Source organism: Gorilla gorilla, chromosome 9 (assembly GCF_029281585.2).
Source record: "Gorilla gorilla gorilla isolate KB3781 chromosome 9, NHGRI_mGorGor1-v2.1_pri, whole genome shotgun sequence".
Taxonomy (NCBI): domain Eukaryota; kingdom Metazoa; phylum Chordata; class Mammalia; order Primates; family Hominidae; genus Gorilla; species Gorilla gorilla.
The window spans coordinates 32,963,341-32,987,994 of NC_073233.2; the positions used below are offsets into that span (position 1 = coordinate 32,963,341).

General features: G+C 36.3%; 1 protein-coding gene across 6 annotated transcripts in view; it reads left to right on the plus strand.

The window, feature by feature from the left end:
• ANO3 (anoctamin 3) overlaps window positions 1–24,654 on the plus strand; it is a 472,830-nt gene that overhangs the window by 437,156 nt on the left and 11,020 nt on the right. For 4 of the 6 annotated variants that reach the window (XM_063711053.1, XM_055355349.2, XM_055355352.2 and 1 more), the window contains 7 exons: window positions 7,625–7,736; window positions 8,434–8,491; window positions 10,305–10,361; window positions 12,572–12,669; window positions 15,631–15,764; window positions 16,913–17,065; window positions 21,443–21,590. In XM_063711053.1, coding sequence (XP_063567123.1) covers window positions 7,625–7,736; window positions 8,434–8,491; window positions 10,305–10,361; window positions 12,572–12,669; window positions 15,631–15,764; window positions 16,913–17,065; window positions 21,443–21,590 — 760 coding nt within the window. The remainder of the gene's footprint in view (window positions 1–7,624; window positions 7,737–8,433; window positions 8,492–10,304; window positions 10,362–12,571; window positions 12,670–15,630; window positions 15,765–16,912; window positions 17,066–21,442; window positions 21,591–24,654) is intronic. The other 2 variants (XM_063711054.1, XM_031016410.3) reach the window with 1 other exon arrangement.

Sequence of the window (24,654 nt, forward strand, 5' to 3'; positions counted from 1 at the left end):
TACTGAGGGGAAATCCTAGTGGCAAACCTCCACTGCTGCCACAATCTGAAAACTCAGAAACTTCGCTTCCAGGAGATTTTTGTATATTCTTTGTTCAATAATTTACTCCTTTTAAAAATCTTTCTGAAACTCTTTACATTCGGATGTGTCTTATCATATTCAATAGTTATTTTTTTCTTTCTTCCTTTTCTATGATTTTTGTTGGGATTTCTTCAAGAGAACCTCAACCCTATCTTCCAAGTATTCTCCTGAATGCTTTATATTGACTCATGCTTTACATTTTCTAGAGTTATTTCCTGTTCTCTAAATGTCCTTTTTCTATGTCATCCAGTTCCAGCTTCACAGATGCAGTGTCTTAAGTAGGCAATATAATGTAATTGTTAAGAATATCAGCTCTAGAGTAAGAATGCATGAGTTGAAATCTTTGCACCATAACTTACTACATTATCAGTAGTTGTGCAGTAATAATCGATTATTTTATTCTCTTGGTTTCTTAAATTCTTTTTTTTATATACATATACAAGGAGATAGTGTCTGTGCTCTGGAGCTAACATTGGAGAAACAATGTTTTGAAAGGGGAAGAAACCAGGCTTTGGAGTTGGATAAAGCAATGAACATTTGGATTGCCCCATCATGACTGTATAGCTATCATTAAGCTTTTTCCTCTCCCTGTTCTCTCTTCTTCTTCTCCCCTCCTTCTCCTCCTCTTCCCCCTCTTTTTCCTCCCTCTGCTTCTCCTTCTTCTTTACTTTTGGGTCTTCATTTCCTCACTGTTAAAATGACAATAATAATAGTTCCTATTTCACCATTGTTGTAGGTTGGCTGCCTGACACATGACAAGTGTACAATAAATAGCAATGGTCCAGTTCATTGTTCTTTAAACCCTCTGAGCTGCATTTTCTTCAGTTGGGTAATGAAGCACTAGCTCTGTTCCTTACATTCATTTGCTTTTAAAGTACCCTATACCTAGGATTGAAGCAAATCTAAGGAGAATGACTTGGGAAAATCATACTTAATAGTAGGAAACAGAACAGTTATTTGTGCTAAGTAACAAGAAATGTCAAAGTTTTCACTTGATATTTGATTTTTTTCCTCTATAATCCAGTGATGATTTATGTCTGTTGATTCATCATTTAACTAATAATGGCTATATTAGTTTAAATGGATAAAAATATTGATAGTTTGATTAAAATAATAGAATCTAGTGTGTGTGTGTGTGTGTGTGTGTGCGCGTGTGCCTGACATTATGTTCTGTTTAATTTTTGGCTGTGCTAATTTGTGCTTCAAAATACAAATGAAAAATTAAGTTTTACTTATCAGAAGAGGTCATATGCTATTTAAAGAATTTTTTAAAACTTTCTGTTTCTTGATTTATTTTTTCCAAATATTTTCAAAAACCACAAAGCAAAAAAGATAAAGCTTAAATTCTATTACATTTGTTCGGGAAAAATTAAAAGCATTTACTTCAAAGTGATTTTTTTGAACTTTGGTTTCCTGGTTTTTGAGAATTAGATCAGGATGGCTGTTAATTTTTCTTAATAATGAACTGTCTATGTTAAAGATAAATTGGGAATAGAAGGAACAAATTAAGCCAACTAATGAAAAGAGTTTTGACTTTGTCATACAGGGGTCAAAACTACCTTACAGTGTTACAGTCATAACACATAGTAACTTCCTACTATACACACTATTAATTCCAAGAAACAGAGAAATTAACAGTAAAAAGCAAGGACTAATTACCTTACTGGGTGACTGCATCTCATAACTAACTTTTCATCCATAATTAGCTTCATTAGGGAAAAAGTAAGAGATATTTTGGCCAGAAATACATTCCCTAGAAACAGCACCTACATCCTTAGTGTTGAGGATTTGATTCCTCCTCTGAGTTAAAAGCCAATTCAAAATGATCCACAATGTGCTATATTTGTGAATGGCATGGTGTTGAAAAATAAAAGTTTTCTTCCTGGCAGCATAGAACCTAAGTTAAACCTCAAAGTTATCATCATTGCAGTAACTTCCATTGTTTCAGTTGTCTGTTGCCACATAGCCATTTACTCCAAACTTAGTAGCTCAGGACAAGAACTTATTATTTTTAATGATCCTGCAATTTAGATTAGGCCCTGCTGTGTGATCTTTCTGCTCCATATGGTATCTGCTGGGGCTGGTGTGTAAGAGGGCCTCTTCAATCACATCTGTTTCCTCATATGGAGTTATTGGGATAGCTAGTGTCTTCAGCCTTCTTCTCCTCTATGTGCCTCTACCTGGCTAGCTTGCTTATAGCAGTATGATAGGACATCTTACATGTCAGCTGGCTTCCAGGAAGACAAGCCCCAATACACAAGTGCTTATCCAGCTTCTGCTTGCGTTTTACTTGCATATCCAACCTCCTCTTGGTGAAAGCAAGTCAGAGTCAAGGTTGGAGGCAACTACACTAGGGTATGTATACTTGGAGGAGTAGTTCACTGTGGACACCAGTTTAACTGCTACCAATGTAACAATCCTCCACTTCTAGCAAAATGCCATTCTGCTGGGAACATTGTAATCTTCATCAGAATAGGTAAAGCAACTGAATAGCACTCAGCATGTCTCCAACTTGGTATATAACCTTATTACCATTTAGAATGATTTCTCCCAGTAAAATCATAGTAATCTTTTCTTATATCAGAGCTCGCCTCTGTGAAACCTTTGTTGACTTCTCAGTCCTTCACTCTACAATGTTCCTTTAGCTGTTTGTGATTCCTTTCATTACTGCATCTATTACATTATTCTTATCTATCTATCTATCTATCTATCTATCTATCTATCTATCTACTTTCTTTACAAGACTAAAAAATTCTTGCTGCCAAGAATTGAATGTACTTACTTCTGATTCTTTCAATCCTTAGGTACAAAGTTTGGCATGCATTCATCCATAAAAGAAATATGTATGGAGGACCTAATATTTTAGACAACGTGATAGGGAGACAGACCATTAGACTATTAAGATGCATTATTCCTTTAATAAACTGTTGAATTAAACCCGCTATTTTTTTTTCTTTTGAGACAGAATTTCGCTCTTGTTGCCCAGGCTGGAAGGCAATGGTGCAATCTCGACTCACTGCAACCTCCGCCTCTCAGGTTCAAGCAGTCCTCTTGCCTCAGCCTCCCGAGTAGCTGGGATTACAGGCGTGCACCACCACGCCTGGCTAATTTTGTATTTTTGGTAGAGACAGGGTTTCTCCATGTTGGTCAGGCTGGTCTCGAACTGCCAACCTCAGGTGATCTGCCCGCCTTGGCCTCTCAAAGTGCTAGTACTACAGGCATGAGCCACTGCACCAGGCCTAAATCTGCTATATTTTATTTAGGAATTTCCAATGGGATTTTAAGTAAAAATAGTTTGTAGATTTTTACTTGCGCTGTCCTTGAAGGGTTTTAGTGTCAGAAATTATGCAAATCTCACAAGTAACAAGAAGATAAGTTCAGTCCCCATCATCATAGTGTAGATAGTATCAAGTCTGTTCCAGTATGAAATAGCAGCCCAGTAAACACTTGTCAGAAGAGTGGATGAAAAATTAATGATAATAAATATATCAAGAATGGTCCACAAATAAATGTGTTGAATATAACACTTAGAGGTATGTGGTTCTCCTTGTATAATTAATTGTAAAAACCAGAGTTTAAAACTTTAATTTTATTGACAATGTTTTAAAGTATTATTTGTCTTCACTGCCATTTCTCACAGGACAATTTGGAGCACTTTACATCTTCAGTTTGGCTTCGCATAGAAGGGTCACTTTAGTTGGCCACATAGATTCCTTAATTATTGTCACTTGACATTAATCAGGAAAACATGAACTTTCAGAGAGTCTTACTTTGGGAGGATGAAGTCTATTACTAAATCCTGTTTTAGGATATCCAAACTATCCAAACACTTTTCTTGTGTACATGTAGCTTTTATTATCACACAGTTTTATAAAAAACAGTTTATAAGGCATTTAGATAATTACATACTCTCTAGTTTGTAATTAAACCAAAACTCTCTTCCCCTCATTGTTAAGTTTTTGGACTTTGAAGGCATTTAGCCTTATGCCACTAGGCTTAGTCGAGATATAGTTTTCTTTTCTTTTATTACATTGTTGAGTAAGGAATTCTGTGGTAAATTTATAAATGAAAGTGTGTTATAGTGTCCTTGCATTGGCCTTGTTACACTATGCTGTATTAAGTCACTATTACGTTAATCTCACCAAGCAAGTTGAATTACTTTAATTATTTTATATTTTCTGAAACATACAAAAGGCAAATTTGTTATTTAATTAGAGTTTCATAGAATCAACCCATGTGAGTATTCAGGCATTATGTCATTCTCAGGTAGATATTTACATTTTCTTTTTTTTTTTTTTTTAGTTAATGCACTGGTAATTAGTTTTTTGAAGAGTACCTACCTATTTTTGAGCCATTTTTTGAAAAGTCCTATTTGTGTAGGTAATTGTTTATTCTATATAAATGTTTTAACTTGTCAACTGAAAATTATTGATAGGATGTTTAGTAATGTTAATCTCTTCAGTACAGTGTTTGTACATCTTTTATTTGGGGTGTTGGAGTCTTCTCTCTCTTCTCATAACTAGACTTCATAAATGTTAGTCAATATTACATGTTCAAGAATCATTCTATTTTATTGAAGATTTGAAAACATTTTATTGTTTATTTTTGTTCTTTCATTTTATTTTATTTTATTGTTCTTGTAGCTTCTTTGAAGGAAAAACTAAAATCTTTGCTTCTATATAAGGCAATATTTATACATTAAAAATAAATAAAATAGTGAGAATCATGATCAATATAACAAATAGAGAAGAAAAGATGAAACAAATCATTAAACAAGTTTTTAAAAGTGTGTTTGTATTTATCTCCAGACCTACCTATCTATCCATCTATCTTTCAATTATCTGTGAGAATAATTGCCATTTGAAAACTGGGACACAGATTAAACTTCAAAAAATAAAATCCAGCTAGATGATAATGAAAAGAAACACAATTAAATTTAAAAAGCTGAAAAATGACTGACACTTGAGGAGTAAAAGCACATATATCAAGAAAATAGTAACAGTAAAATCAAATGTCATCAGGTTAATATTAGGGAAACTAGAGGCAAAGAGGAATACTGCATACTAGTAAATGAACTAACATGTCAGTATAATAATCATGATCTCTATGCATCTTTAAGAAGCTTTAAAATATAGATAGCAAAAAATGATAGAAAAGAACTGAAAAATCCATAGCCAAAACATAAGTAAATATATACAGCATTTAGACCGGGCACGGTGGTTCACGCCTGTGATCTCAGCACTTTGGGAGGCCGAGGCAGCCAGATCACTTGAGGTCAGGAGTTCAAAACCAGCCTGGCCAATATGGTGAAACCCCGTTGCTACTAAAAATACCTCCCCACCAAAAAAAATTAGCCAAGCATGGTGTCGGGCGCCTGTAATCCCAGCTACTTGGGAGGCTGAAGCAGGAGAATCACTCGAACCCGGGAGGTGGAGGTTGCAGTGAGCCAAGATTGCCATGCTACAATCCAGCCTGGGCGACAAAGTGAGACTCCATCTCAAGAATAAAAAAAAAAGATACACAGTGTTTGACTATCATATCTGACAACCTTCTTTAAAAATATGTACAAACCAGACTGGATGCGGTGACTCACTCTTGTAATCCTAGCATTCAGGAGTTCGAGACCAGTCTGGCCAACATGTTGAAACCCTGTCTCTGCCAAAAAATACAAAATTTAGCCAGGTGTGGTGACACGTGCCTGTAATCCCAGCTACTCAGGAGGCTGAGGCAGAAGAATCACTTGAACCTGGGAGGCAGAGGTTGCAGTGAGCCGAGATTGTGCCATTGTAGTCCAGCCTGGGCAACAGAGTGAGACTCCATCTCAAGAAAAAAAAAATATTTATATATATATAAAATATATATAATATATAAATATATAAAAAAATACGTTATATATATAATATATGTCTGTCTCTATATATGTACACACACACACACACACACACACACACACACAAACCATATGCCCAACAGGAACACAAATATTATTTTCAGGCACTTGATACATTGACAAAACTTATCCACACAATTTAGCCACAAATGACATCACAACTTTTTGCCTCGAAGCAGAAATCAGGCAGGACACATTTGTGAACAATGCTGAAATAAAATTAGAAATGAAGAACCAAAACTAATCTACACAATAAAAAGTACCTAAAAATCTACATCCTCTTTTCTAAATAAGTTTTGTGTTAATGAACTAAATTTGTAAACTAGAGAGAAAAACAGTGAAAGCATGACATGTCAAAACCTGTGGGGACAGGTTCTTACTGACTGTTCTTACTGAGGCACACTTGCCAGTCACCTTCTGGGTGGCCCACAGACCCTTCCTACTTTTGGCAACTACCACCTTTGGACTTGGAGTTCCCCAGGACCTATGTCTTCCTCCTTCCATGTGATTGGGCTAGTGCATATGTTGGCGTATGTTTTCCTTAAATGAGATCCTATCTATTTTCCATCTTTATTGAATTCTTCAATTATGTTAAAATATATGTTAGATGAGACATATCTATTTTCTATCACTCATTTGAGTACTAGGTAGGAGCTAAGGCTGCAGTACAGGCAGTCCTTATTTTTTTCTTTTAAGCATTATAAAACCATAAGATGTTAGAGTTGACAGGGTTTTTAGAAATCATCTTGTCTAAATCCCTTATTCTATAGATGACCAAACTGACTGCAAAAAAAAAGTGAAGAGACCTGCCTGAGATTACCTGCCAGTCAGGTGCAAGGCTGAGATAAGAGCTCAGCTCTCCTGACTGATTTCTCTTTTCTCTTTACCTCTTTACCATTTTTTCTCTTTGCCATTCCACTTCTGTCTGTACACAAAATATTCATTCTTCAGAGAACTCTGTGGACAGTTTAGGCCCTTATATTGAGTGTAGCCAGTTTGAGTGAATGATTGATCCATTATGTATGGTTACTGCTAAATGATGATAGCAGAGAGACTCCTGAAAATCTTTATGTATTAATAACATAATTTTGTAGATGTGGGGAAAGTCTAAAGATTATCTTATGAAGTCCTTTCATCAAGTGTGAACAGTAGATATTATCATTCACATTTTACAGACACAGATGCTAGAAATCAGCAAAACTAAGTGCCTCATAGAACTAAAAAACTTGGCAAGGCATGGTGGCTCACGCCTGTAATCCTAGCATTTTGGGAGGCCGAGGCCAGCAGATCATCTGAGGTCAGGAGTTCGAGACCACCCTGGCAAACATGGTGAAACCCCCACTTCTACTAAAAATACAAAAAATTAGCCAGGCATGGTGGCGGGCGCTTATAATCCCAGCTACGTGGGAGGCTGAGCCAGAAGAATTGCTTGAACCTGGGAGGCACAGGTTGCAGTGAGCCAAGATTGTGCCACTGTACTCCAGCCTGGGCAACAGAGAGTGAGACTCCATCTCCAAAAAAATAAATAAATAAATAAATAAATAAAAAATAAATTAAAAAAACAAACTTGAACTTGGGGTTTCTGCCTCCATGTCCAGAGTCTTGATATTCACCTCACCTCACCTGTGTCAATGCAACCTGTGTTCCTTTTAGAATATCCTCGAACAGAATCTGAGTGGGAAAACAGCTTTGCCCTGAAGATGTTCCTCTTCCAGTTTGTCAATTTAAACAGTTCCATCTTCTATATCGCTTTCTTTTTGGGAAGGTAAGTCAACTTTTTGTACATTATCTTCGCAGAGTGAAAAACACAGTCAATAGTTTAATTGACGACTACTGTTCTTACTCAAATGATTTCTGACAGCCACCAGCAGCTAAAGTTGGCACAAAAAAATAAAACCTATTTGCTGCATTTGAGCTGAATTATGTCTGTTTCATCATCAGTAACAATTTTGTTAAAGAAGCAAAGAATTTTTGTGTGACCTTGAGTTATAATTCCTTAATGTGGAAACCTCTTCTACCTATCATCTTAACATTTTTCCACCTTTAATGCAAAATATGAAAAAAGCAGCATATTAAACTAATGATTCTGCTTTGCCGTATGCTTAACACTCCATCCAATGCCATGGAAACATACTAAAGATAGAAACATTTTGGATCAAACAATGCAGCACATTATTGTAATAGTCATTAACTAGGTCAACAAAACGTTAAGACTCTCTATGTGAGGGTCGGAAATGTCATCCAGTTGGTTTGTCTGTACTTTCTTGACCCATTAGTTCACGCATCACTTTTTCCTTTGTAAGTCAGATACTTTGATGTTTAAGATAGCAGAAGTCAACTGGGGACAGATTGCGCCAGTGAGCGTTTATGTCTACCCACACATGCACTCGTCGTGATGCCTTAGTAGATGTTCTTCAGTGAACCCCACTTAAATGCTAATGAACTAAAATGTCTTCTTACAGATTCGTAGGCCACCCAGGAAAATACAATAAACTTTTTGACCGGTGGAGACTGGAGGAAGTAAGTAACTTTGGGAGTGTGGGTTCAGGAATGGGCATGGATATGGGCCAGTTACTGTGGGAGGAAGGGAGCTGAAGAAAGGAGAAGTTCAGGGAAGTTTATGGATATTGAAGACGACACATTGTTCAGAAAGGAGCAACTACATCTTTTCAAAAAGGAGGGTGAACTGAAAAGTTAAACCCCAAGATTCTCACCTCAGCTCTATTTTTTTAATCACATCAATTTCTTTTATTTACAGACCCCAGGAATTTAGCTCCAGTAATTTTCCTTTTTTTTAATTATTATTATTCATTAGGTAAATTTTCAAACTTTTAAATATGTTAGGTTTCCTTTTAGTCCAAAAGACATCATACTGGAAACACCAACATGTAATTATATAAAAGTACCTGCCTAAGACTCATATTTCTTTATTGATTTACAATATGTATGTTATATGGAAAAACTGCCCAGGAGTAGTATTGTTGGGTTACAGGATAAGCATATGGTATATTTTCACTGAGACTGAGAAATGGGCCTCCAAATGCCACCCCTACCTAGACTGTATGAGCCTGCTTCTTCAGTATTTAGCCAATGGTAGAATTTTCACTTTTACCAATCTAATAGCCAGTGATTTTAGTTTCTATAATTATGAATGAGATGGATAATATTTTTCATATTTTTCTTGAACATTTTATATTTCTGTTCATAGCCTTGAAGAAGAGGGCATAGCAATAAAACATAACAAATATTTTATCTTTGGAGACTGGCAGTCTATATTCTAATTCTTCCCACCCAGATGCATGATTTAATATCTATAAATCTCAGTTTCTTCTTTTGTAAATTGGTGATAAGAATAGCTATCTTGCCTGGTCCTGTGGCTCACACCTGTAGTCCCAACACTTTAGGAGGCCAAGGCAGGACGATTGCTTGAGGCCAAGAGTTTGAGACCAGCCTGGGCAAAATGGTGAGACCCTGTCTTTACTTAAAAAATTTAAAAATTAGCCGGGTGTGGTGGCACGTGCTTCTAGTCCCAGCTACTCAGGAAGCTGAGGTGGGAAGATCCCTTGAGCCCAGGAGTTCGAGGATGCAGTGAGCCATGATCGTACCACTGCACTCCAGCTTGGGTGAGAGACCAAGACTCTGTCCCTAAACAACAGAAAAAATAAAGAATAGCTATCCCAGTAATACTGGTGATTGGTATATTAAATTAGATTGTGTATGTAAAATAATAGTTATAATTAATGATAGCCATAATTACAAAATTTAAAAAGTGCTATGGTTTGTTTTAGGATATTTGTGAACTGGCTAAGCTAGACTTGTGAATCTTTTACTACAACTATATAATATCTCACATTAATATTTTATATGAAATCAATATGAAAAAGTTTTTAATAATAACTAAGATTTATTGAGGGCTTACTACATGCTAGTGTACTCCAGCAATTGTTTCTAAGTGCTCTCTGTATATTAATTCATTTAATCCTCACAGTTCTATTATTATATCCATTTTACAGATCAGGAAACAAAGTCACAGATGTGCAGTGCCTGCAATTGCAAATGTAATTTCCCTACAATTGTACAAACATAAACACTGATGAAGTTATGATTTAAATCTTTTCAGTGTAGCTTCAGAGTCTGTGCTCTGAACACTGTGCTTTCCAGCCACCAGTAGGATGGCGTGTAGGTATAATCAAAGACATAATGAAAATTTATTTTGCTGAGAAATTGCTGTCTGATTGCTGGCTCACACTTCTATGCTGGATTTAGAGTAAGCATACTAAAGTAAGTGAAGGAACCTGGGTATTGGAGTCTGACAGTTCTTTCTGTCACTTAGCTTTATCATCTGCAGAGTGAAGATACCAACAACTACCATGCCAGGTTCTCACAAGGAGTAAGAGAAAAATACACTACAGCATCTAGTTTGGCTTGTCCAGGGTGATATGATTTGAGTGGTGCAATTGGAATGAATGCCTGTGTCTTCTGCACACTCACTCATGCCCTTTTACACATTCCAAGTATGGGCTTTTTCTACCAAATGAAATTTAGAGTTTTGATAGACTGGCTTTAGTGCAAGGCCACCATTATGTGAATGGACAAACCCACAAAAACTATTGGACCCCCTTCTCTTCCTTATAAATCATAAAGTCATCAAGGCTTAATTTCAACAAAATGATAAATGGCCTGTCTTCCAGCCACCCCACTTTGGCCTATCCTTTGTGGGTAGCGAACCAATCACATGATCCTATGATCATCTTCTTTTTCCCATCCCACAAAATAATGTTTGTGTTAAACCCACACTTCAAGGCAGCAAACACATTGGTAAATGGAATTCATTCTTAGTATAATATAAAAGAGCAGTGGATTGGGGAAATGGGGACAAGGCTTTCATTTCCACAGCACCAGTCAACACTGCATGGCCTTGGGCGAGTCAGCTTGCCTCTGAGTCTCTACAAAAATGAAGAGCTTCAGCTTGCAGCTGTGATCTGTGATTTGCCTCCATAGCTTAATAATTACTCTGCCTCAGTCATTCCAGTGAACCCATTTATCAGATATATTTGGGAGAGTTCAGGAAATGCTAAATTCATCCTAGAAAAAGAAGTTTGCTTGGATGTGAGAATTTAGACCTCTTCATGCAGTAAGCATGACCATTTGCAAATCCTCTCTCAGGCTCAGATTAGGGAGTCTTAAATTACTGCGCTGGAACAGGAAAAGCAGGCTCTTTGTGTCTTAATTATTTGTTCTCTTTGAAGTTCCACTAGTACCAATTTGATAGAAATAGAAACTGTGGATCAAAGCCATAGAGAAGACTGTCTTCCTTATGAGCAGGACATGTACCCATTTCTAAAGAAACAGACCCACGCCTTCCCACCCAAATATCTTGAATACTGCAAAGTTTTCAAGTAAAACACATTGGTTGTGATTTTTGTTGAAATCACATTTTTGTTTGTATGGGTCTCTAATACTAACTTATTGAAAATCTAAAAAAGCAGAAAAGCACAGACGAAAGAATAGGATCATACTGATGAATTATTTTTGTGGTGTTGCGTTTATCACTTAAAAATACATTATAATATATGTAGATACTTCCTTTCCAGGAGGTAGAGTTCAATACCTCCCCACCATCTTGAGAATGGGCTAGACTTAGTGGCTCCCTTCTAAAAAATAGAACAGAAAAAGGGAAAAATGAGCAGCTTTCCAGTGGAAAAAAAAAATTGGAAAACACTACATTAACCAATTAACATCACCAGTGATGTCATGTGCTTCTCATATATCCCTGATACGATGTGAGGAAAATAGCACTTCACCTTTGTGATTGGTCTCTCCAAAACACATAATCCTGGTCTAAACATAAGAAAAACCATTAGACAAACTTAGATTGTGGGACATTCCACAGGGTACACATCCAGCAGTCTTCAAACATTTAAAGTTATGAAAAACTGAGAAGCTGTTCAGACCAGAGGAGACTGGGGAGATAGGAAGAATAAATACCATCGGGTATGTGGGGTTGGATCCTGAAGCAGAGAGAGGAAAACTGGTGAAATCCAAAGAGAGCTTTGCGTTTAGCTAATTGTAATGTACTAATATCATTTTCTTAGCTTTGTCAAATATACCATGGTAATGTATGGAGCGACAGCTAAAACTGTGTAAGGAGTGTATGGGAACTCTGTACTATCTTTGCAAGTTGTCTGTACATCTAAACTTATTCTGAAATAAAAAGGTTATTAAAAACAATATATTATAAACATTATGCCATAGAATTAACTATTTTCTATTACCTGATTGTTAATGGATATGTAATATTCCATAGCATTCATTAAATGCGATCATGCCTAACACAGAGCTTGGCAGATAGTAAGTACGCACTAAAAGTTAGATTTTTTGTTATTGCTATTATAATTTTGATTGATATTTCGTTATAATTACTGAAGAATTCCCTTATCAAGTGCCCTCATACATGCTGTTTCTTTCTTGTTTTTATTTTCTTTATGCATGAGATGGTGTGACCCAGCTTTAAAATTTGCCGTACAATTTAATAGTGGGCATGTCTGAGCCTACTGAGAAGAAGACCAATATCATTATTGCTCTTATGTTCTATTTCAGTGTCATCCTAGTGGCTGTTTGATAGACCTCTGCCTCCAGATGGGTGTCATCATGTTTTTGAAGCAAATATGGAACAACTTCATGGAACTGGGATACCCGTGAGCACATTATTTTCAAACTTGCTTTATGTCTAATTACAAAGAGGAAAACTAGAGGTGGCGTGAGTAGTGCTTAAGAATTTGGTCTTGGTAATCAGACAAATGATGGCTCAATTCCTGTTCTGCTCCTTACTAAATGTCTGGCCATGTGTAAATTAAACCTTTCAGAGCCTGTTTTCACTAAGAATGTATCGACAATATATCTACCTCAAGAACAGCTGTAAGGGTTAAACAGAATAAAGAATGTTTAATGCATTAAGACACTTGTTACTAGTTTGAAAACATGATTGACATTACGGGTTGTATATATAAATATAATTTTCTGGGGTGTTTCTTTTGCTACCAGCAGACCAAGTTTGTTGTTTAATAAAGACAGCCTTCATTCCTCTCAAAAGAATAAAGCAAAGATCAAATCCTGGATGAGAAGCTTTGTTCTCTTTGTTACAACTAAGAAAAAAATGTTAGAACAGGGCTGATTGTACTAACATCAAAACAATAGCATTCTATTTTCATTATTTTAGATGTTTTAGCTGCCTGTGAAATGCTTACAGAGGTGTTGAAAGCTCACTTTCTCATATATTAAAATACACTTTCCTTTAAAATATGGCAAAATACTGGGTATTTAAAACAATGTAATATTGAAGCTTTGAGTCTAATCAACTAAAAACATGTCTATTTGAATAATTTCCTGACTATTGGGGAAGAACTGGTTAGTTGGTTGATGAAGTGAGTAGCTTGGGGTTATATATCAAATTATATTCTTATTTTTTTTTCTTGTGGTGGTACATATTTTATCAGAACATTCTTGAACAAAGACCTGGGGGTTGTAGAAGTGATATTAACCCTGCAATCTGCTATAAAGTATTGTGTTAATTTACAGGCAGCCTTAGAGCATAGGCTGTGGAATTACCCAGACCTGGTTTAAATTCCTTCTCTCTTCCTTGCTAAATTTGCTTAATATTTCCTTGACATCTCTTAGGCTTTTTTAGTCCATTTATAAAATAGGATATTTATGAAGATTAACTGAGATGACCCAGTGCTTTTTAAACCTTCATCATAAACGACAGAACCTTTTTGTGAAGAGAGTTTTATACAGACTTAATATTCAAAACAAATTTAAGCAAATCTCTCCTAAACAAAGAGAGAATAGAGGATGGAGGACTGGGGAGCCCAGTTCATTTGTGGTGTTCCTTCCTATTCTTGGGTCACTTCTTTAAAACTGGGTTCAGGAAACATTCTTTGAAAGAAACAGGAAATTAGATGTCAAGTGCCTAGCACAGAATGTAACATGCTGTGAGTACTCCATAAGTATCAACAAGATGATGTAGGGGTCATTGCAGTATAAAAAAGTTGTTTCTTTTTATTATCACTACTCATGGACTGCTACACTTGGTGCACTTTAGACAGGACATTTTCATTATGGCCTTGCGCTAGGGGTCAGTCTGGATCACATATATCAAATCCTAAGGGCACCATGGCACATCCTACCCTTCCCGATATCTAGGCAAAGGCTTTGTTAAAGAAAATTGAGCGGGAGTAGACCAGCCATTAAAGCAAAACTCTTGTAAACCACAATTGTCTTTCTTCAAGCAAAGCTTTAAACAGAACCTAAATACATATAATAGAAATAAGCAGATCGCCTCAACTCTCACCTCCAGCCCCTTTTTCACCTTCATGAGGCTCTGGAGGCAACCTCCACTGCCTGACGTTTGTTCTCTGGTTGCTCCTCCAACTGCCACTTAGGTTCCATGATTAAAATTGAGGGTTGGGTACTGTTCACTGAGTCCTGTAAAATTCACCTTGTCCTGGAGGTAATTTTCACTGAGCTCTTAAATAATTCATTACCCAGAAGGCCACAATATGTGCATACCAGGATATTTCTGAGTCACATAATTCCAAGATTGTACTTGGGCTAAGAAAACAGTATTGGGCCGGGCGCGGTGGCTCACGCCTGTAATCCCAGCACTTTGGGAGGCCGAGGCGGGCGGATCACGAGGTCAGGAGATCGAGACCATCCTGGCTAACATGGTGAAACCCCGTCTCTACTAAAAATACAAAAAATTAGCCGGGCGTGGTGGCGGGCGCCTGTAGTCCCAGCTACTCGGGAGGCTGAGGCAGGAGAATGGCGTGAACCTGGGAGGCGGAGCTTGCAGTGAGCTGAGATTGCGCCACTGCACTCCAGCCTGGGCGACAGAGCCAGACTCCGTCTCAAAAAAAAAAAAAAAAAAAAAAGAAAACAGTATTGTTACTTCCTTTCCAGGTGTGAGAAACAGACTCAGGGACACAGACTTATTGCCTAGTAATTATTGTTCACTACAATAGCAGAATATAATAATCACTAACACTTAGACTCCTCACGTTTCTAAACTCAGAGAGGTGAAGTGACTTGCTAAAAATCACATGGCTAATGCATTGCAGGATGGGAACTAGAACTTAGATCTTTTGAAATCCTACCCAAGGGTCAATTAGTTTATGTGAAACATTATTTTTTTCCTGTTCAGAGAGTATAGCTCTGAAGATTTTGGGTTATGAGCAATGAAAGGGTCAGACCTAATGACAGCAGGCAACATAGAAGTGTAAGTATTTCTATAGGTGGGGAGAGGGGAAGGAATCATAGAAATGAATATTTGTTTAATCAATGTCAAGGACCATTTTAGTGTATAGAGCACGAATTCCTAGATAAATATGTAGATATTTATAGGACCTAGGAGAGTTCTGGAAGGCTGGGGCCTACTCTTCTATGCTAAAGTTTTTCAAAAGATTTTAAAAAAATTCTTTAAGATATTTAAGCTTTCAAAATGTTTTTTTAACTTTTAAAAAAAACTTTTATAAAAGGTAAAACCAAATACCTCCAATTCCGAGGAGCTGGAATTGGTTTTACTCATTTCTTAATTCACTATACATTGTTAACCGGATGCTTGAGTCAGAGCTCAAAAGTCCTTGGTCTGCTCTGCGATGTAGGTTGATCCAGAACTGGTGGTCGCGACATAAAATCAAGCGGGGAATACATGATGCTTCCATACCTCAGTGGGAAAATGATTGGAATCTGCAGCCCATGAACCTTCATGGACTGATGGATGAGTACTTAGAAATGGGTAAGGAAAAAACATCTGCAGGGCTATTTGGCCTTCTTGAAACAATTTTTCTACTTCACACAAGCTTTGGTTCAATAGAGAAAATTACCTCTCTCTTTTCCAACCCCAAGCATTCTAAAACACATCTGCACCTTCATCTCAAGGAGCTACAGATACTAACTCTTGGCAGTTTCACATGTTTTATTCTCTGAGAGCCATGCATTGACCAAAATGAAAGTTTTTCTCACAGTAGAACACCTGTTTTATGAGCAAATATTTGAAGCAAACAAAGTAATGCTGAACCAGTTTCTTTTCTTTTCTCTCTCTTTTTTTTTTTTTTTTTTTTTTTTTTGAGACAGTGTGTTGTTCCGTCAACCAGGCTGGAGTGCAGTGGCACGATCTCAGCTCACTCCACCTCCTGGGTTCAAGCGATTCTCCTGCCTCAGCCTCTCGAGTAGCTGGGATTACAGGTGCACATCGCCACGCCCGGCTAATTTTTGCATTTTTTAGTAGAGATGGAGTTTCGCCATGTTGGCCAGGCTGGTCTCAAACTCCTGACCTCAGGTGATCTGCTCACCTCAGCCTCCCAAAGTGCTGGGATTACAGGCCTGAGCCACCGCACCTGGCCAGCTGAACCAGTTTCTATGTTAAGAAACCTACCATTCTACTCACGTAAAGCAATAATTATTTTTCACAATAAACCTTTGCACAGACTCCGTCTGAATCTTAACTTCTGAATCTTAACTCCTCCTCCCTCTTCCCCCTCTTCTTTCTCTTTCTTCTTCTTTTTCCTCCTCCTCCTCCTCCTTCTCCTTCTCCTTTCTTCTTCTTCCCCCTCCTTCTCCTCCTCCTCTGTCTTTTCTCCCATCTTCCCTCTATTTCTTCTTCTTTTTCTCTCTCCTTCATGCTGCATTATATAGAGGTGGAAAGCCCATAGACTTTCAATACATTCAGAACTTAATTTGAATAAAGGTTTCAACATTTTCTAGCTATCTACCCTTTAGCAAGTTTAGTTAACATATATGAAATAAGGTTGTCCTAACTGTAAAATGAGGTAAACATATCTACTTTGTAAGGATGTTGAAAGCATTAAAAGCAATTTATATAAAGCACCAAATTTGTCACAAAGGAAGTTTATATAGTAATTTCCTAATGCTTTTCTTTTGCAGTTTTGCAATTTGGTTTCACCACCATCTTTGTTGCGGCTTTTCCTCTAGCCCCTCTTTTGGCTTTGTTAAACAATATCATTGAAATCAGGCTGGATGCATACAAATTTGTCACTCAGTGGCGGAGGCCTTTGCCAGCCCGAGCAACTGACATAGGTAAGATTCGGAAGTTAAACGATTTTTACGTTGCTAACACCAATAGGTGTGCTATGGTTTGAGTGTGCCCCCAGATTCATATGTTGAAACTTAATTGCCAGTGTCATAGTATTAAGAGGCCTTTAAGAAGTGATTAAGCCGGCCGGGCATGGTGGCTCACTCCTGTAATCCCAGCATTTTGGGAGGCTGAGGTGGGCAGTTCACCTGAGGTCAGGAATTCGAGACCAGCCTGACCAACATGGAGAAACCCTGTCTCTACTAAAAATACAAAATTAGCCGGGCGTGATGGTGGGTGCCTGTAATCCCAGCTACTTGGGAGGCTGAGACAGGAGAATTGTTTGAACACGGGAGGCAGAGGTTGCAGCCTGGGCAACCAGAGTGAAACTCTGTCTCAAAAAAAAAAAAAAAAAAAGAAGTGATTAAGCCATGATCCCTCATGGATGGGATTAGGACTCTTACAAAAATAGCTTGAGGGAGTGACTTCATTCTCTTCCACTTTCCCGTGGTGTGAGGACACAGCATTCATCCCCTTTTCACTTTCCTACCTTCTGCTATGTGAGGACACAGCGTTTGTCCCCTCCAGAGGATACAGCAGCAAGGTGCCATTTTGGAAGCTGGAAGCAAGGCCATCTCCAGATATTGAACCTGCTGGTGCATTTATCTAGGACTTCCTAGCCTCCAAAACAGCAAGGAACTTCTGTTCGCTATAAATTACCCAGTCTCAGGTATTTTATTATAGCAGCATAAAGGCACTAAGACAACATAAGTTTGTCCTACTTAGCACCATGTGGTTTTCTATTGTGAGGACACCCTTCCAACCGTAACAAAACTTAACATTTTTAGTTATGAAAATAATAAAAGGAACATTAATTTAGTTGAGATTAAGTTTACATCCAATATGCTATTTCATAAACTTGGTCATAACTAAAACAGATTTCATATATACCTTTCCATGTTAATAGACACAGCTCTGCCTCATTCTGTATAATTCCTACACAAATTTCTATGATATGTATATGACATTTTTTAAAAATAATACTTTAGCCAGAGATGTTTAGATTGCTTCAGTACTTTGCTATTATAAACAACACTGAATTGATCATATTCATATATAGTTTGCCAGATTATTTCCTCAGGATACATTTCTAGACTGGAGCTCCTGTTCAAAGAGCATGCACATCTAAATGTTTGATATGTAATTTGGCAGCATGTCCTCCAGAAATGTTGTGCCAATTTACACTGTCATCATAAGTACATTTCTCTATTTCTGCAACAACTCCAAATGTAAAAAGGATTTTTGGATTGTTGTTCTATCCTTGAGAATCTGAAGAGGAAAAAATTTATTGTTCTATTTACTAGCATTTTTCTAACTGTGAGATTAAGTATATTTGTATTCCTTCTTTGCTAATTGTGTTTATGTTCTTTGGTCATTTGGCCATTGAATCTGATTTGGTAATCTGGCCCTATATTTATTGGGAATACTAATCACACACACACACACACACACACACACACACACATACCATATATACATACTATAACTGTGTGTATAAATATATGTGTGTATATATATACATAAACAGAGATGCTGGTTTTCAATTTATTCACTTTATTTTGGATAAGGTTTTAAATTTTATATATAATCCAATTGACATATATCCCTCATAGTTATTATTTTTGACATTCTTAAAAAGGTACTTTAGAACTAATGATTTTTCACCTGTTGTATTTATTGTTGTTTCATTATTTAGATATGTCTGCTCTGTTTTGTGTATTTGCTTGTTGTTTGCTGTCATTTTATTATTTCATTTATATTGTTGATGCATTTAATTGTTGTTTGTTTAAATTGTTGATTTATCTGGAATATGTTGTTGATAAAATTGAGGTCCAGGATTTTTTCCCCAATGCTTAATCAATTTTTCCAAAACCATTTATTAAATAATTCAATTTTTGAACTTATTTTGTTTCTATTATTTTATACTACATTCTCTATAAATTTAATTATATTTATATAATCCACTTTTCCCATTGAGCTACTTATTACATATACTGCTTTAATAAATTATAGTTTTTAAATAAAAAATCCAACTATATTGGAAAGCAGCTCCACATGTCTTTTTTTGGGAGGGGAGATTTTCTGGCTAATACTGCAAGGTTATCCTTTTAATTAATTTTACCCATTTATATATTATACTGTCACCAAAGTTTATTTAAAATATACTTATCTGTAAAGATTGAATACAATGCAATTTGAGTTCCCATATTTTAAGCAACTAAAATTATTGCTGTCCTTTAAATTTGGTGATGTTATTGATTTCATTATTTAAACAATATAGACACAGGAGGGGAACAACACACACTGTGGCCTTTTTGGGGGTCAGAGGGAGGGAGAGCATCAGGAAAAATAGCTAATGTATGCTGGGTTTAATACCTAGATAATGGGTTGATAGATGCAGCAAATCACCATGGCACACGTTTACCTCTATAACAAAACTGCACATCCTGCACATATACCCCAGAACCTAAAATTAAATAAAAATAATATAAGCACATTAAAGAAAATCTAGAAAATAAATTTTAAAAAACTTCCATTTCAGCTTTAGTTAGCATTTACTATACCTTCCCATAGATAGGTAAGTGTTTTCTAAACTACTGGATTTTACTTTGCTCAAGCCAGACAACACGAAAGTGTATAAAGAAAACAGTTAGTAATCTTTCACCTTTATATTTCTCTTCTACCTCAGGGAATCAGTGCTATCAATTTGGCATGTATCCTTTGCCATTGTTTTTCTTGCTCATAGAAATATACAAAAAATATATTTGTACACATATGTAGAATTCTGCATTGTTTTTCCTTCATGAACATTCTCCAGCTCAAAATATATTCATCTAATTTATTTTAATAGAATAGTAATATTCATAATACTGATACACCATAAATTTTATAACCATTTACTTATTTCCCACTATAAGCAGGAGTAAACATACAGTCATAGCTATAAATATAAATATGTACATAGTTATTACATATGTAGTACATATCATATATATGTGTTTGCATAGTGTATCTGTAGTATAGATCCCAATAAGTAGGATTAAAATGTTTGCATATTTTAATTTAAGATGTATCAGATTAATTACCAAAAATGTTGTAACAAGTCATACTTCCAGTCACACTGTAAAGGAGTTTCTGTTTCCACAATCCCTAAATAGCATTAGATTTTGTAAGACTTTCAAATCTTTGTCAATCTATTGGATTTTTTTTAAATCTTATTTTTGAGTGCCATTTCTCTGAATACTAGTGATTTAAACTTCTTTTTATCAGTTACTTTAATTCAGAAAGCAAATTGCTCATTTTATTGTCTATTTTTCTCTAGGTTTATCTTATTAACATCTTAGGATCTTTTTGTATATTAGGCATGTTAACCCTTTGTCGGTTTTTGTAAACCAAATAGTTTCTCCCAAAATATTTTCTTTTGCCTAAATATTTTGACTTTTGTAAAAATAAATGTTTAATTTTGGTGTACTCAAATATGATTTTTATCAGTTTGTTGTCTTATGATCTCCTCATCAAGTAAACTTTAACATGTTTTTAAATTATTATTTTTAATTACAAATCAATGTAGTACATCATAAAAATTTTGAAATGCCAAGTGTGGGAGGAAAGAAAGTTGGCATGCTACATAATCACCTTTAGTGCTGTAGAGCATTTTTTCCAGGATATTTTTTTCTCGTACATATTTTTAAAACTAAGTTTAATCCCACTGAAAACATTAGTTTTGACTATAATGAATAGTATACTAGTTCTATATACTATACATCTTCAAAAGCTTTTTGTGTGTATGTATTTTCATGATGCCAGATTGACCTCCTAGGAAGTAAAAAATGTCTACTAGAACTTTTCAGGTCTTACCACCAGACTAGTTTTGCTTTTTTTGTATTTTTACTTTAAAAAGACATTTGACAAAGATAAAGACAAACCCCAGAGTGAATGCAGATATTTCACAGTGTGCATAACCATGCAGAACTTGAAGTTTCTTATGTACTATTTTTATTGCCTCAGCAAGTTCTGTAAATTAGACTTTGAAATATCTTGTGCACCTGTGCACCTGTGCCGTGTCTCATTGTTGCAGACATGAACCTAGTCCTAATGGCATTTCAATTTTTAAATCTTTCTAGATGAGATCTATCTTCTCTTTGTGGAAAAAGTGTATTCAATAGCTATAATGTCTGTATTGAGATAGTATAATAAGAAAGCACATAGTGGACAGAGCTGTGGTTCCAACATAAGTAAAACATTATTTCCAAAATAAGATTAATTACAGGGTTTTCATATTCTTCATTTTTGTTCACCATGATTAATCTTTCTCTTACCAGGTATCTGGCTTGGAATTCTCGAAGGAATCGGTATATTGGCTGTGATCACCAATGCATTTGTAATTGCTATTACTTCTGATTACATCCCACGTTTTGTTTATGAATACAAATATGGCCCCTGTGCAAATCATGTAGAACCAAGTGAAAAGTAAGGTTTAAATTTAAACATTTTCCTGATATGTTTTACATTTGTAATTAAAATAGGATCTTACTGGGAAGTTTTGTTCTGTGACCATTAAGGGTGGTGTTTCTAAGCATTGCATTTACAATGTGTTTATTAGGTGAAATCAAGCAAGGTAAAAAGGACAACAGTGTTATTACAGCAAATAATCTTAGAGTCCATCTACTGTTTTTACTTGGAAATGCATCACAAGTATCAAAATATTAAAAATATGTTTAGAAGTTACATTCTGTAAATAGAAGTTATCTTAGAATAACTTCTTACCATCTAGGTGGTAAGAAGAATGCAATCTTCTTACCGTATAGATGGGGAAATTGCAAACTGTACTGGCTAATCAAACTGCTGAATGGAGCAATGCTAGTTTGTGAGAAGAAGCAGAACTTGAAGGAACTGTCAGCTCTATGACTAGAGATTTTCAAAAGGAATTTACAACTAGGGGTTTTAAGGACGCAAAAAATCCTGTCTCCCATGTATTTTCTTTTAAAATTTAAGTCCACTCTTTGCAACATAGTTTCTCAGTCTCTGCACTGTTGACGTTTTAGATCAGGTAATTCTGTCTTTTCATGGAGGGCAGAGGGCTGCCTTGTACATTGCAGGATGTTTAGCAGCACCCTTGGTCACCACCCAGTAGATACCAATAGTAACCTCACTATTCCCCAAGTTGTGGCAACCATAATTATCTCTGGGCATTGCCAGATGTCCTCTGGGGGACAAAATTACCCAGTTTAGAACCACTGCTTTAGGTGATACAGGTTTTCTCAGCTCTTTCCTTACTTAAATAAGGTATTGGGGGGAAAATGTAAGAGGGCATTGGATTTGAGGAACGGAGAGGAGTTGGAGGCACATAAAACAGAGCTGTAGCTGGAGATCAGCCTTAGGTGTGGAAGAAGCGACAGGAGAAGCTGCTTCTCCTGCTTCCTTCAGGAGTAGCTTTGGGTGTGCAGCTGATCTGGATGCAGGACATGTGCCACAACAGGATGAGCCCTGGAATAGGAGGAAATGCACTGTTAACTCTGCTGAGGAACTGATGTTTTCTCAGATCAATGAAATACCTTTCTGGATATAAATGTCTCAGTTGTTTCAGATAGGTGATAAAGGGATGGATATTTCCTTTATGTATTGCATATCGTGGGGTCTTGTCAAAGGATTTTAACTTGAAGCCAGACATTTTAGGTTCGAGTTCTAACTTTGCCTCTTTTTTAAATTTTATAATAAATTGTCTACTTTATTTTAGAGATAATTGAAAATACAGAAGAATAAAAGGCCATAAAAATCCTAGCAAAAACAAAACGAGACTATAATTCCATTCCAGAAATACATATTACTAATATTTTGAACCCATCTTTTCAGATGTATTCTATTCATGTACACATTTTAAAGGTATATAACAGTAGAATCTGACTTTTTTGATAATCTGTTCTTAATTATTTCTGCCCTTAACAATATAGAATGAGTAAATATTAAACTTCTGTAGTTCTAAACTTAGACATGCTTATCCTGTATTCTGCTTTTTAGTAAAAGGCATGTCATTAATCTGGACCTAGCTGGTTCATAATAAGAAATGTTCGGCCGGGCGCGGTGGCTCAAGCCTGTAATCCCAGCACTTTGGGAGGCCTAGGTGGGCAGATCACAAGGTCAGGAATTCCAGACCAGGCTGGCCAACATGGTGAAACCCCCTCACTACTAAAAATACAAAAATTAGCTGGGCGTGGTGGTGGGCGCCTGTAATCCCAGCTACTTGGGTGGCTGAGGTAGGAGAATCGTTTGAACCCGAGAGGCGGAGGTTGCAGTGAGCCAAGACCGTGCCGTTGCACTCCAGCCTGGACGACAGGGCAAAATTTCGTCTCAAAAAAAAAAATATATATATTCATAGCCCTTATGATTAAGAAATCGTGTCTGAAATAAGATCTTATGAACTCTAAAGCACAATTTAAGTGTAAGAGGGATTTTGTATTGGTAGTTTTAAAAACCCTGTTTTTTCTTAATTCAAAATAATCTAGAAGCAGATGTTAAGGATTTAAAATATACAGGCTTGTTAGGGAGCCCTCTTCCATAGCATTATTTGCCAGTGTCTTCACTGCCACCTAGTGGCAGGTGAAAATGAGATTGACTGGGTATCTAGCACTCTGCGTTTATGTAGATAACGCCTGCCTTTCATGTAGATAGCGCCCGACATCTTCTCCATATTCATCGGTTAGGAATATAGACTAATTTCAAGCAAAGATGTGGAGGGCTTATGTTACATTGACACCACACATTCAGAGGAGCACCCTGTTTATTTTCCATGTATGCTTAGCAGCTAAATTGGCATAGATTCATTCAGATTGGAAATTTTCGGAGCAAGAAAGAACAAGATGACAGTAGGAGGGGAGGATATTGGCAAGAGAGTAGGTGAAATGATAAATTATTGGTTCTAGTATGGACAATGAATGGAGTGAAGCCAGCATAGCTCTGTAATTAAGAATTCAAGGTTTAGAATCAGATAGATGTGTGTTTGAATCTAGGTTCCGAGGGCAGTCCTTCTTAACATGTGGTCTGCAGATCTCCTTCAGGGGTCCATGAAGTCGATGCAATTTTTATACTGAAATTAAGATATCATTTGCCCTTTTCATATATTGACATTTTCCCTAGTGATCCAAAAATATTGGTGAATAAAGTTTCTGGTAGTTTTGCATAACTAAAGGCAGTGGCACCAAACAGTATTGCTAGTGATTGTATTCCTCACCATAATTTGGCCAACATAAAAAATTACAGGAAGAAGTTCAGTGTGTCCTCAGTGAAGCAGCAATAATTATTGATTTAATAAAATCTCCACTATTGAATAGATGTCTTTTAAATATTCTATGTGACAAAATAGGAAGTGTGCATAAACCACTTTCTGCTGAATGCCAAAGTGTGATGGTCGTCTCAAAGAAAAAAATACTCATGTGATCGTTGGAGTTACAAACTGAGCAAACTTTTTTCCAACATGAAATAACGATTGCCAGACAAACTATGATTATTCAGACTTAGATACTTAGCAGTCTTTTAC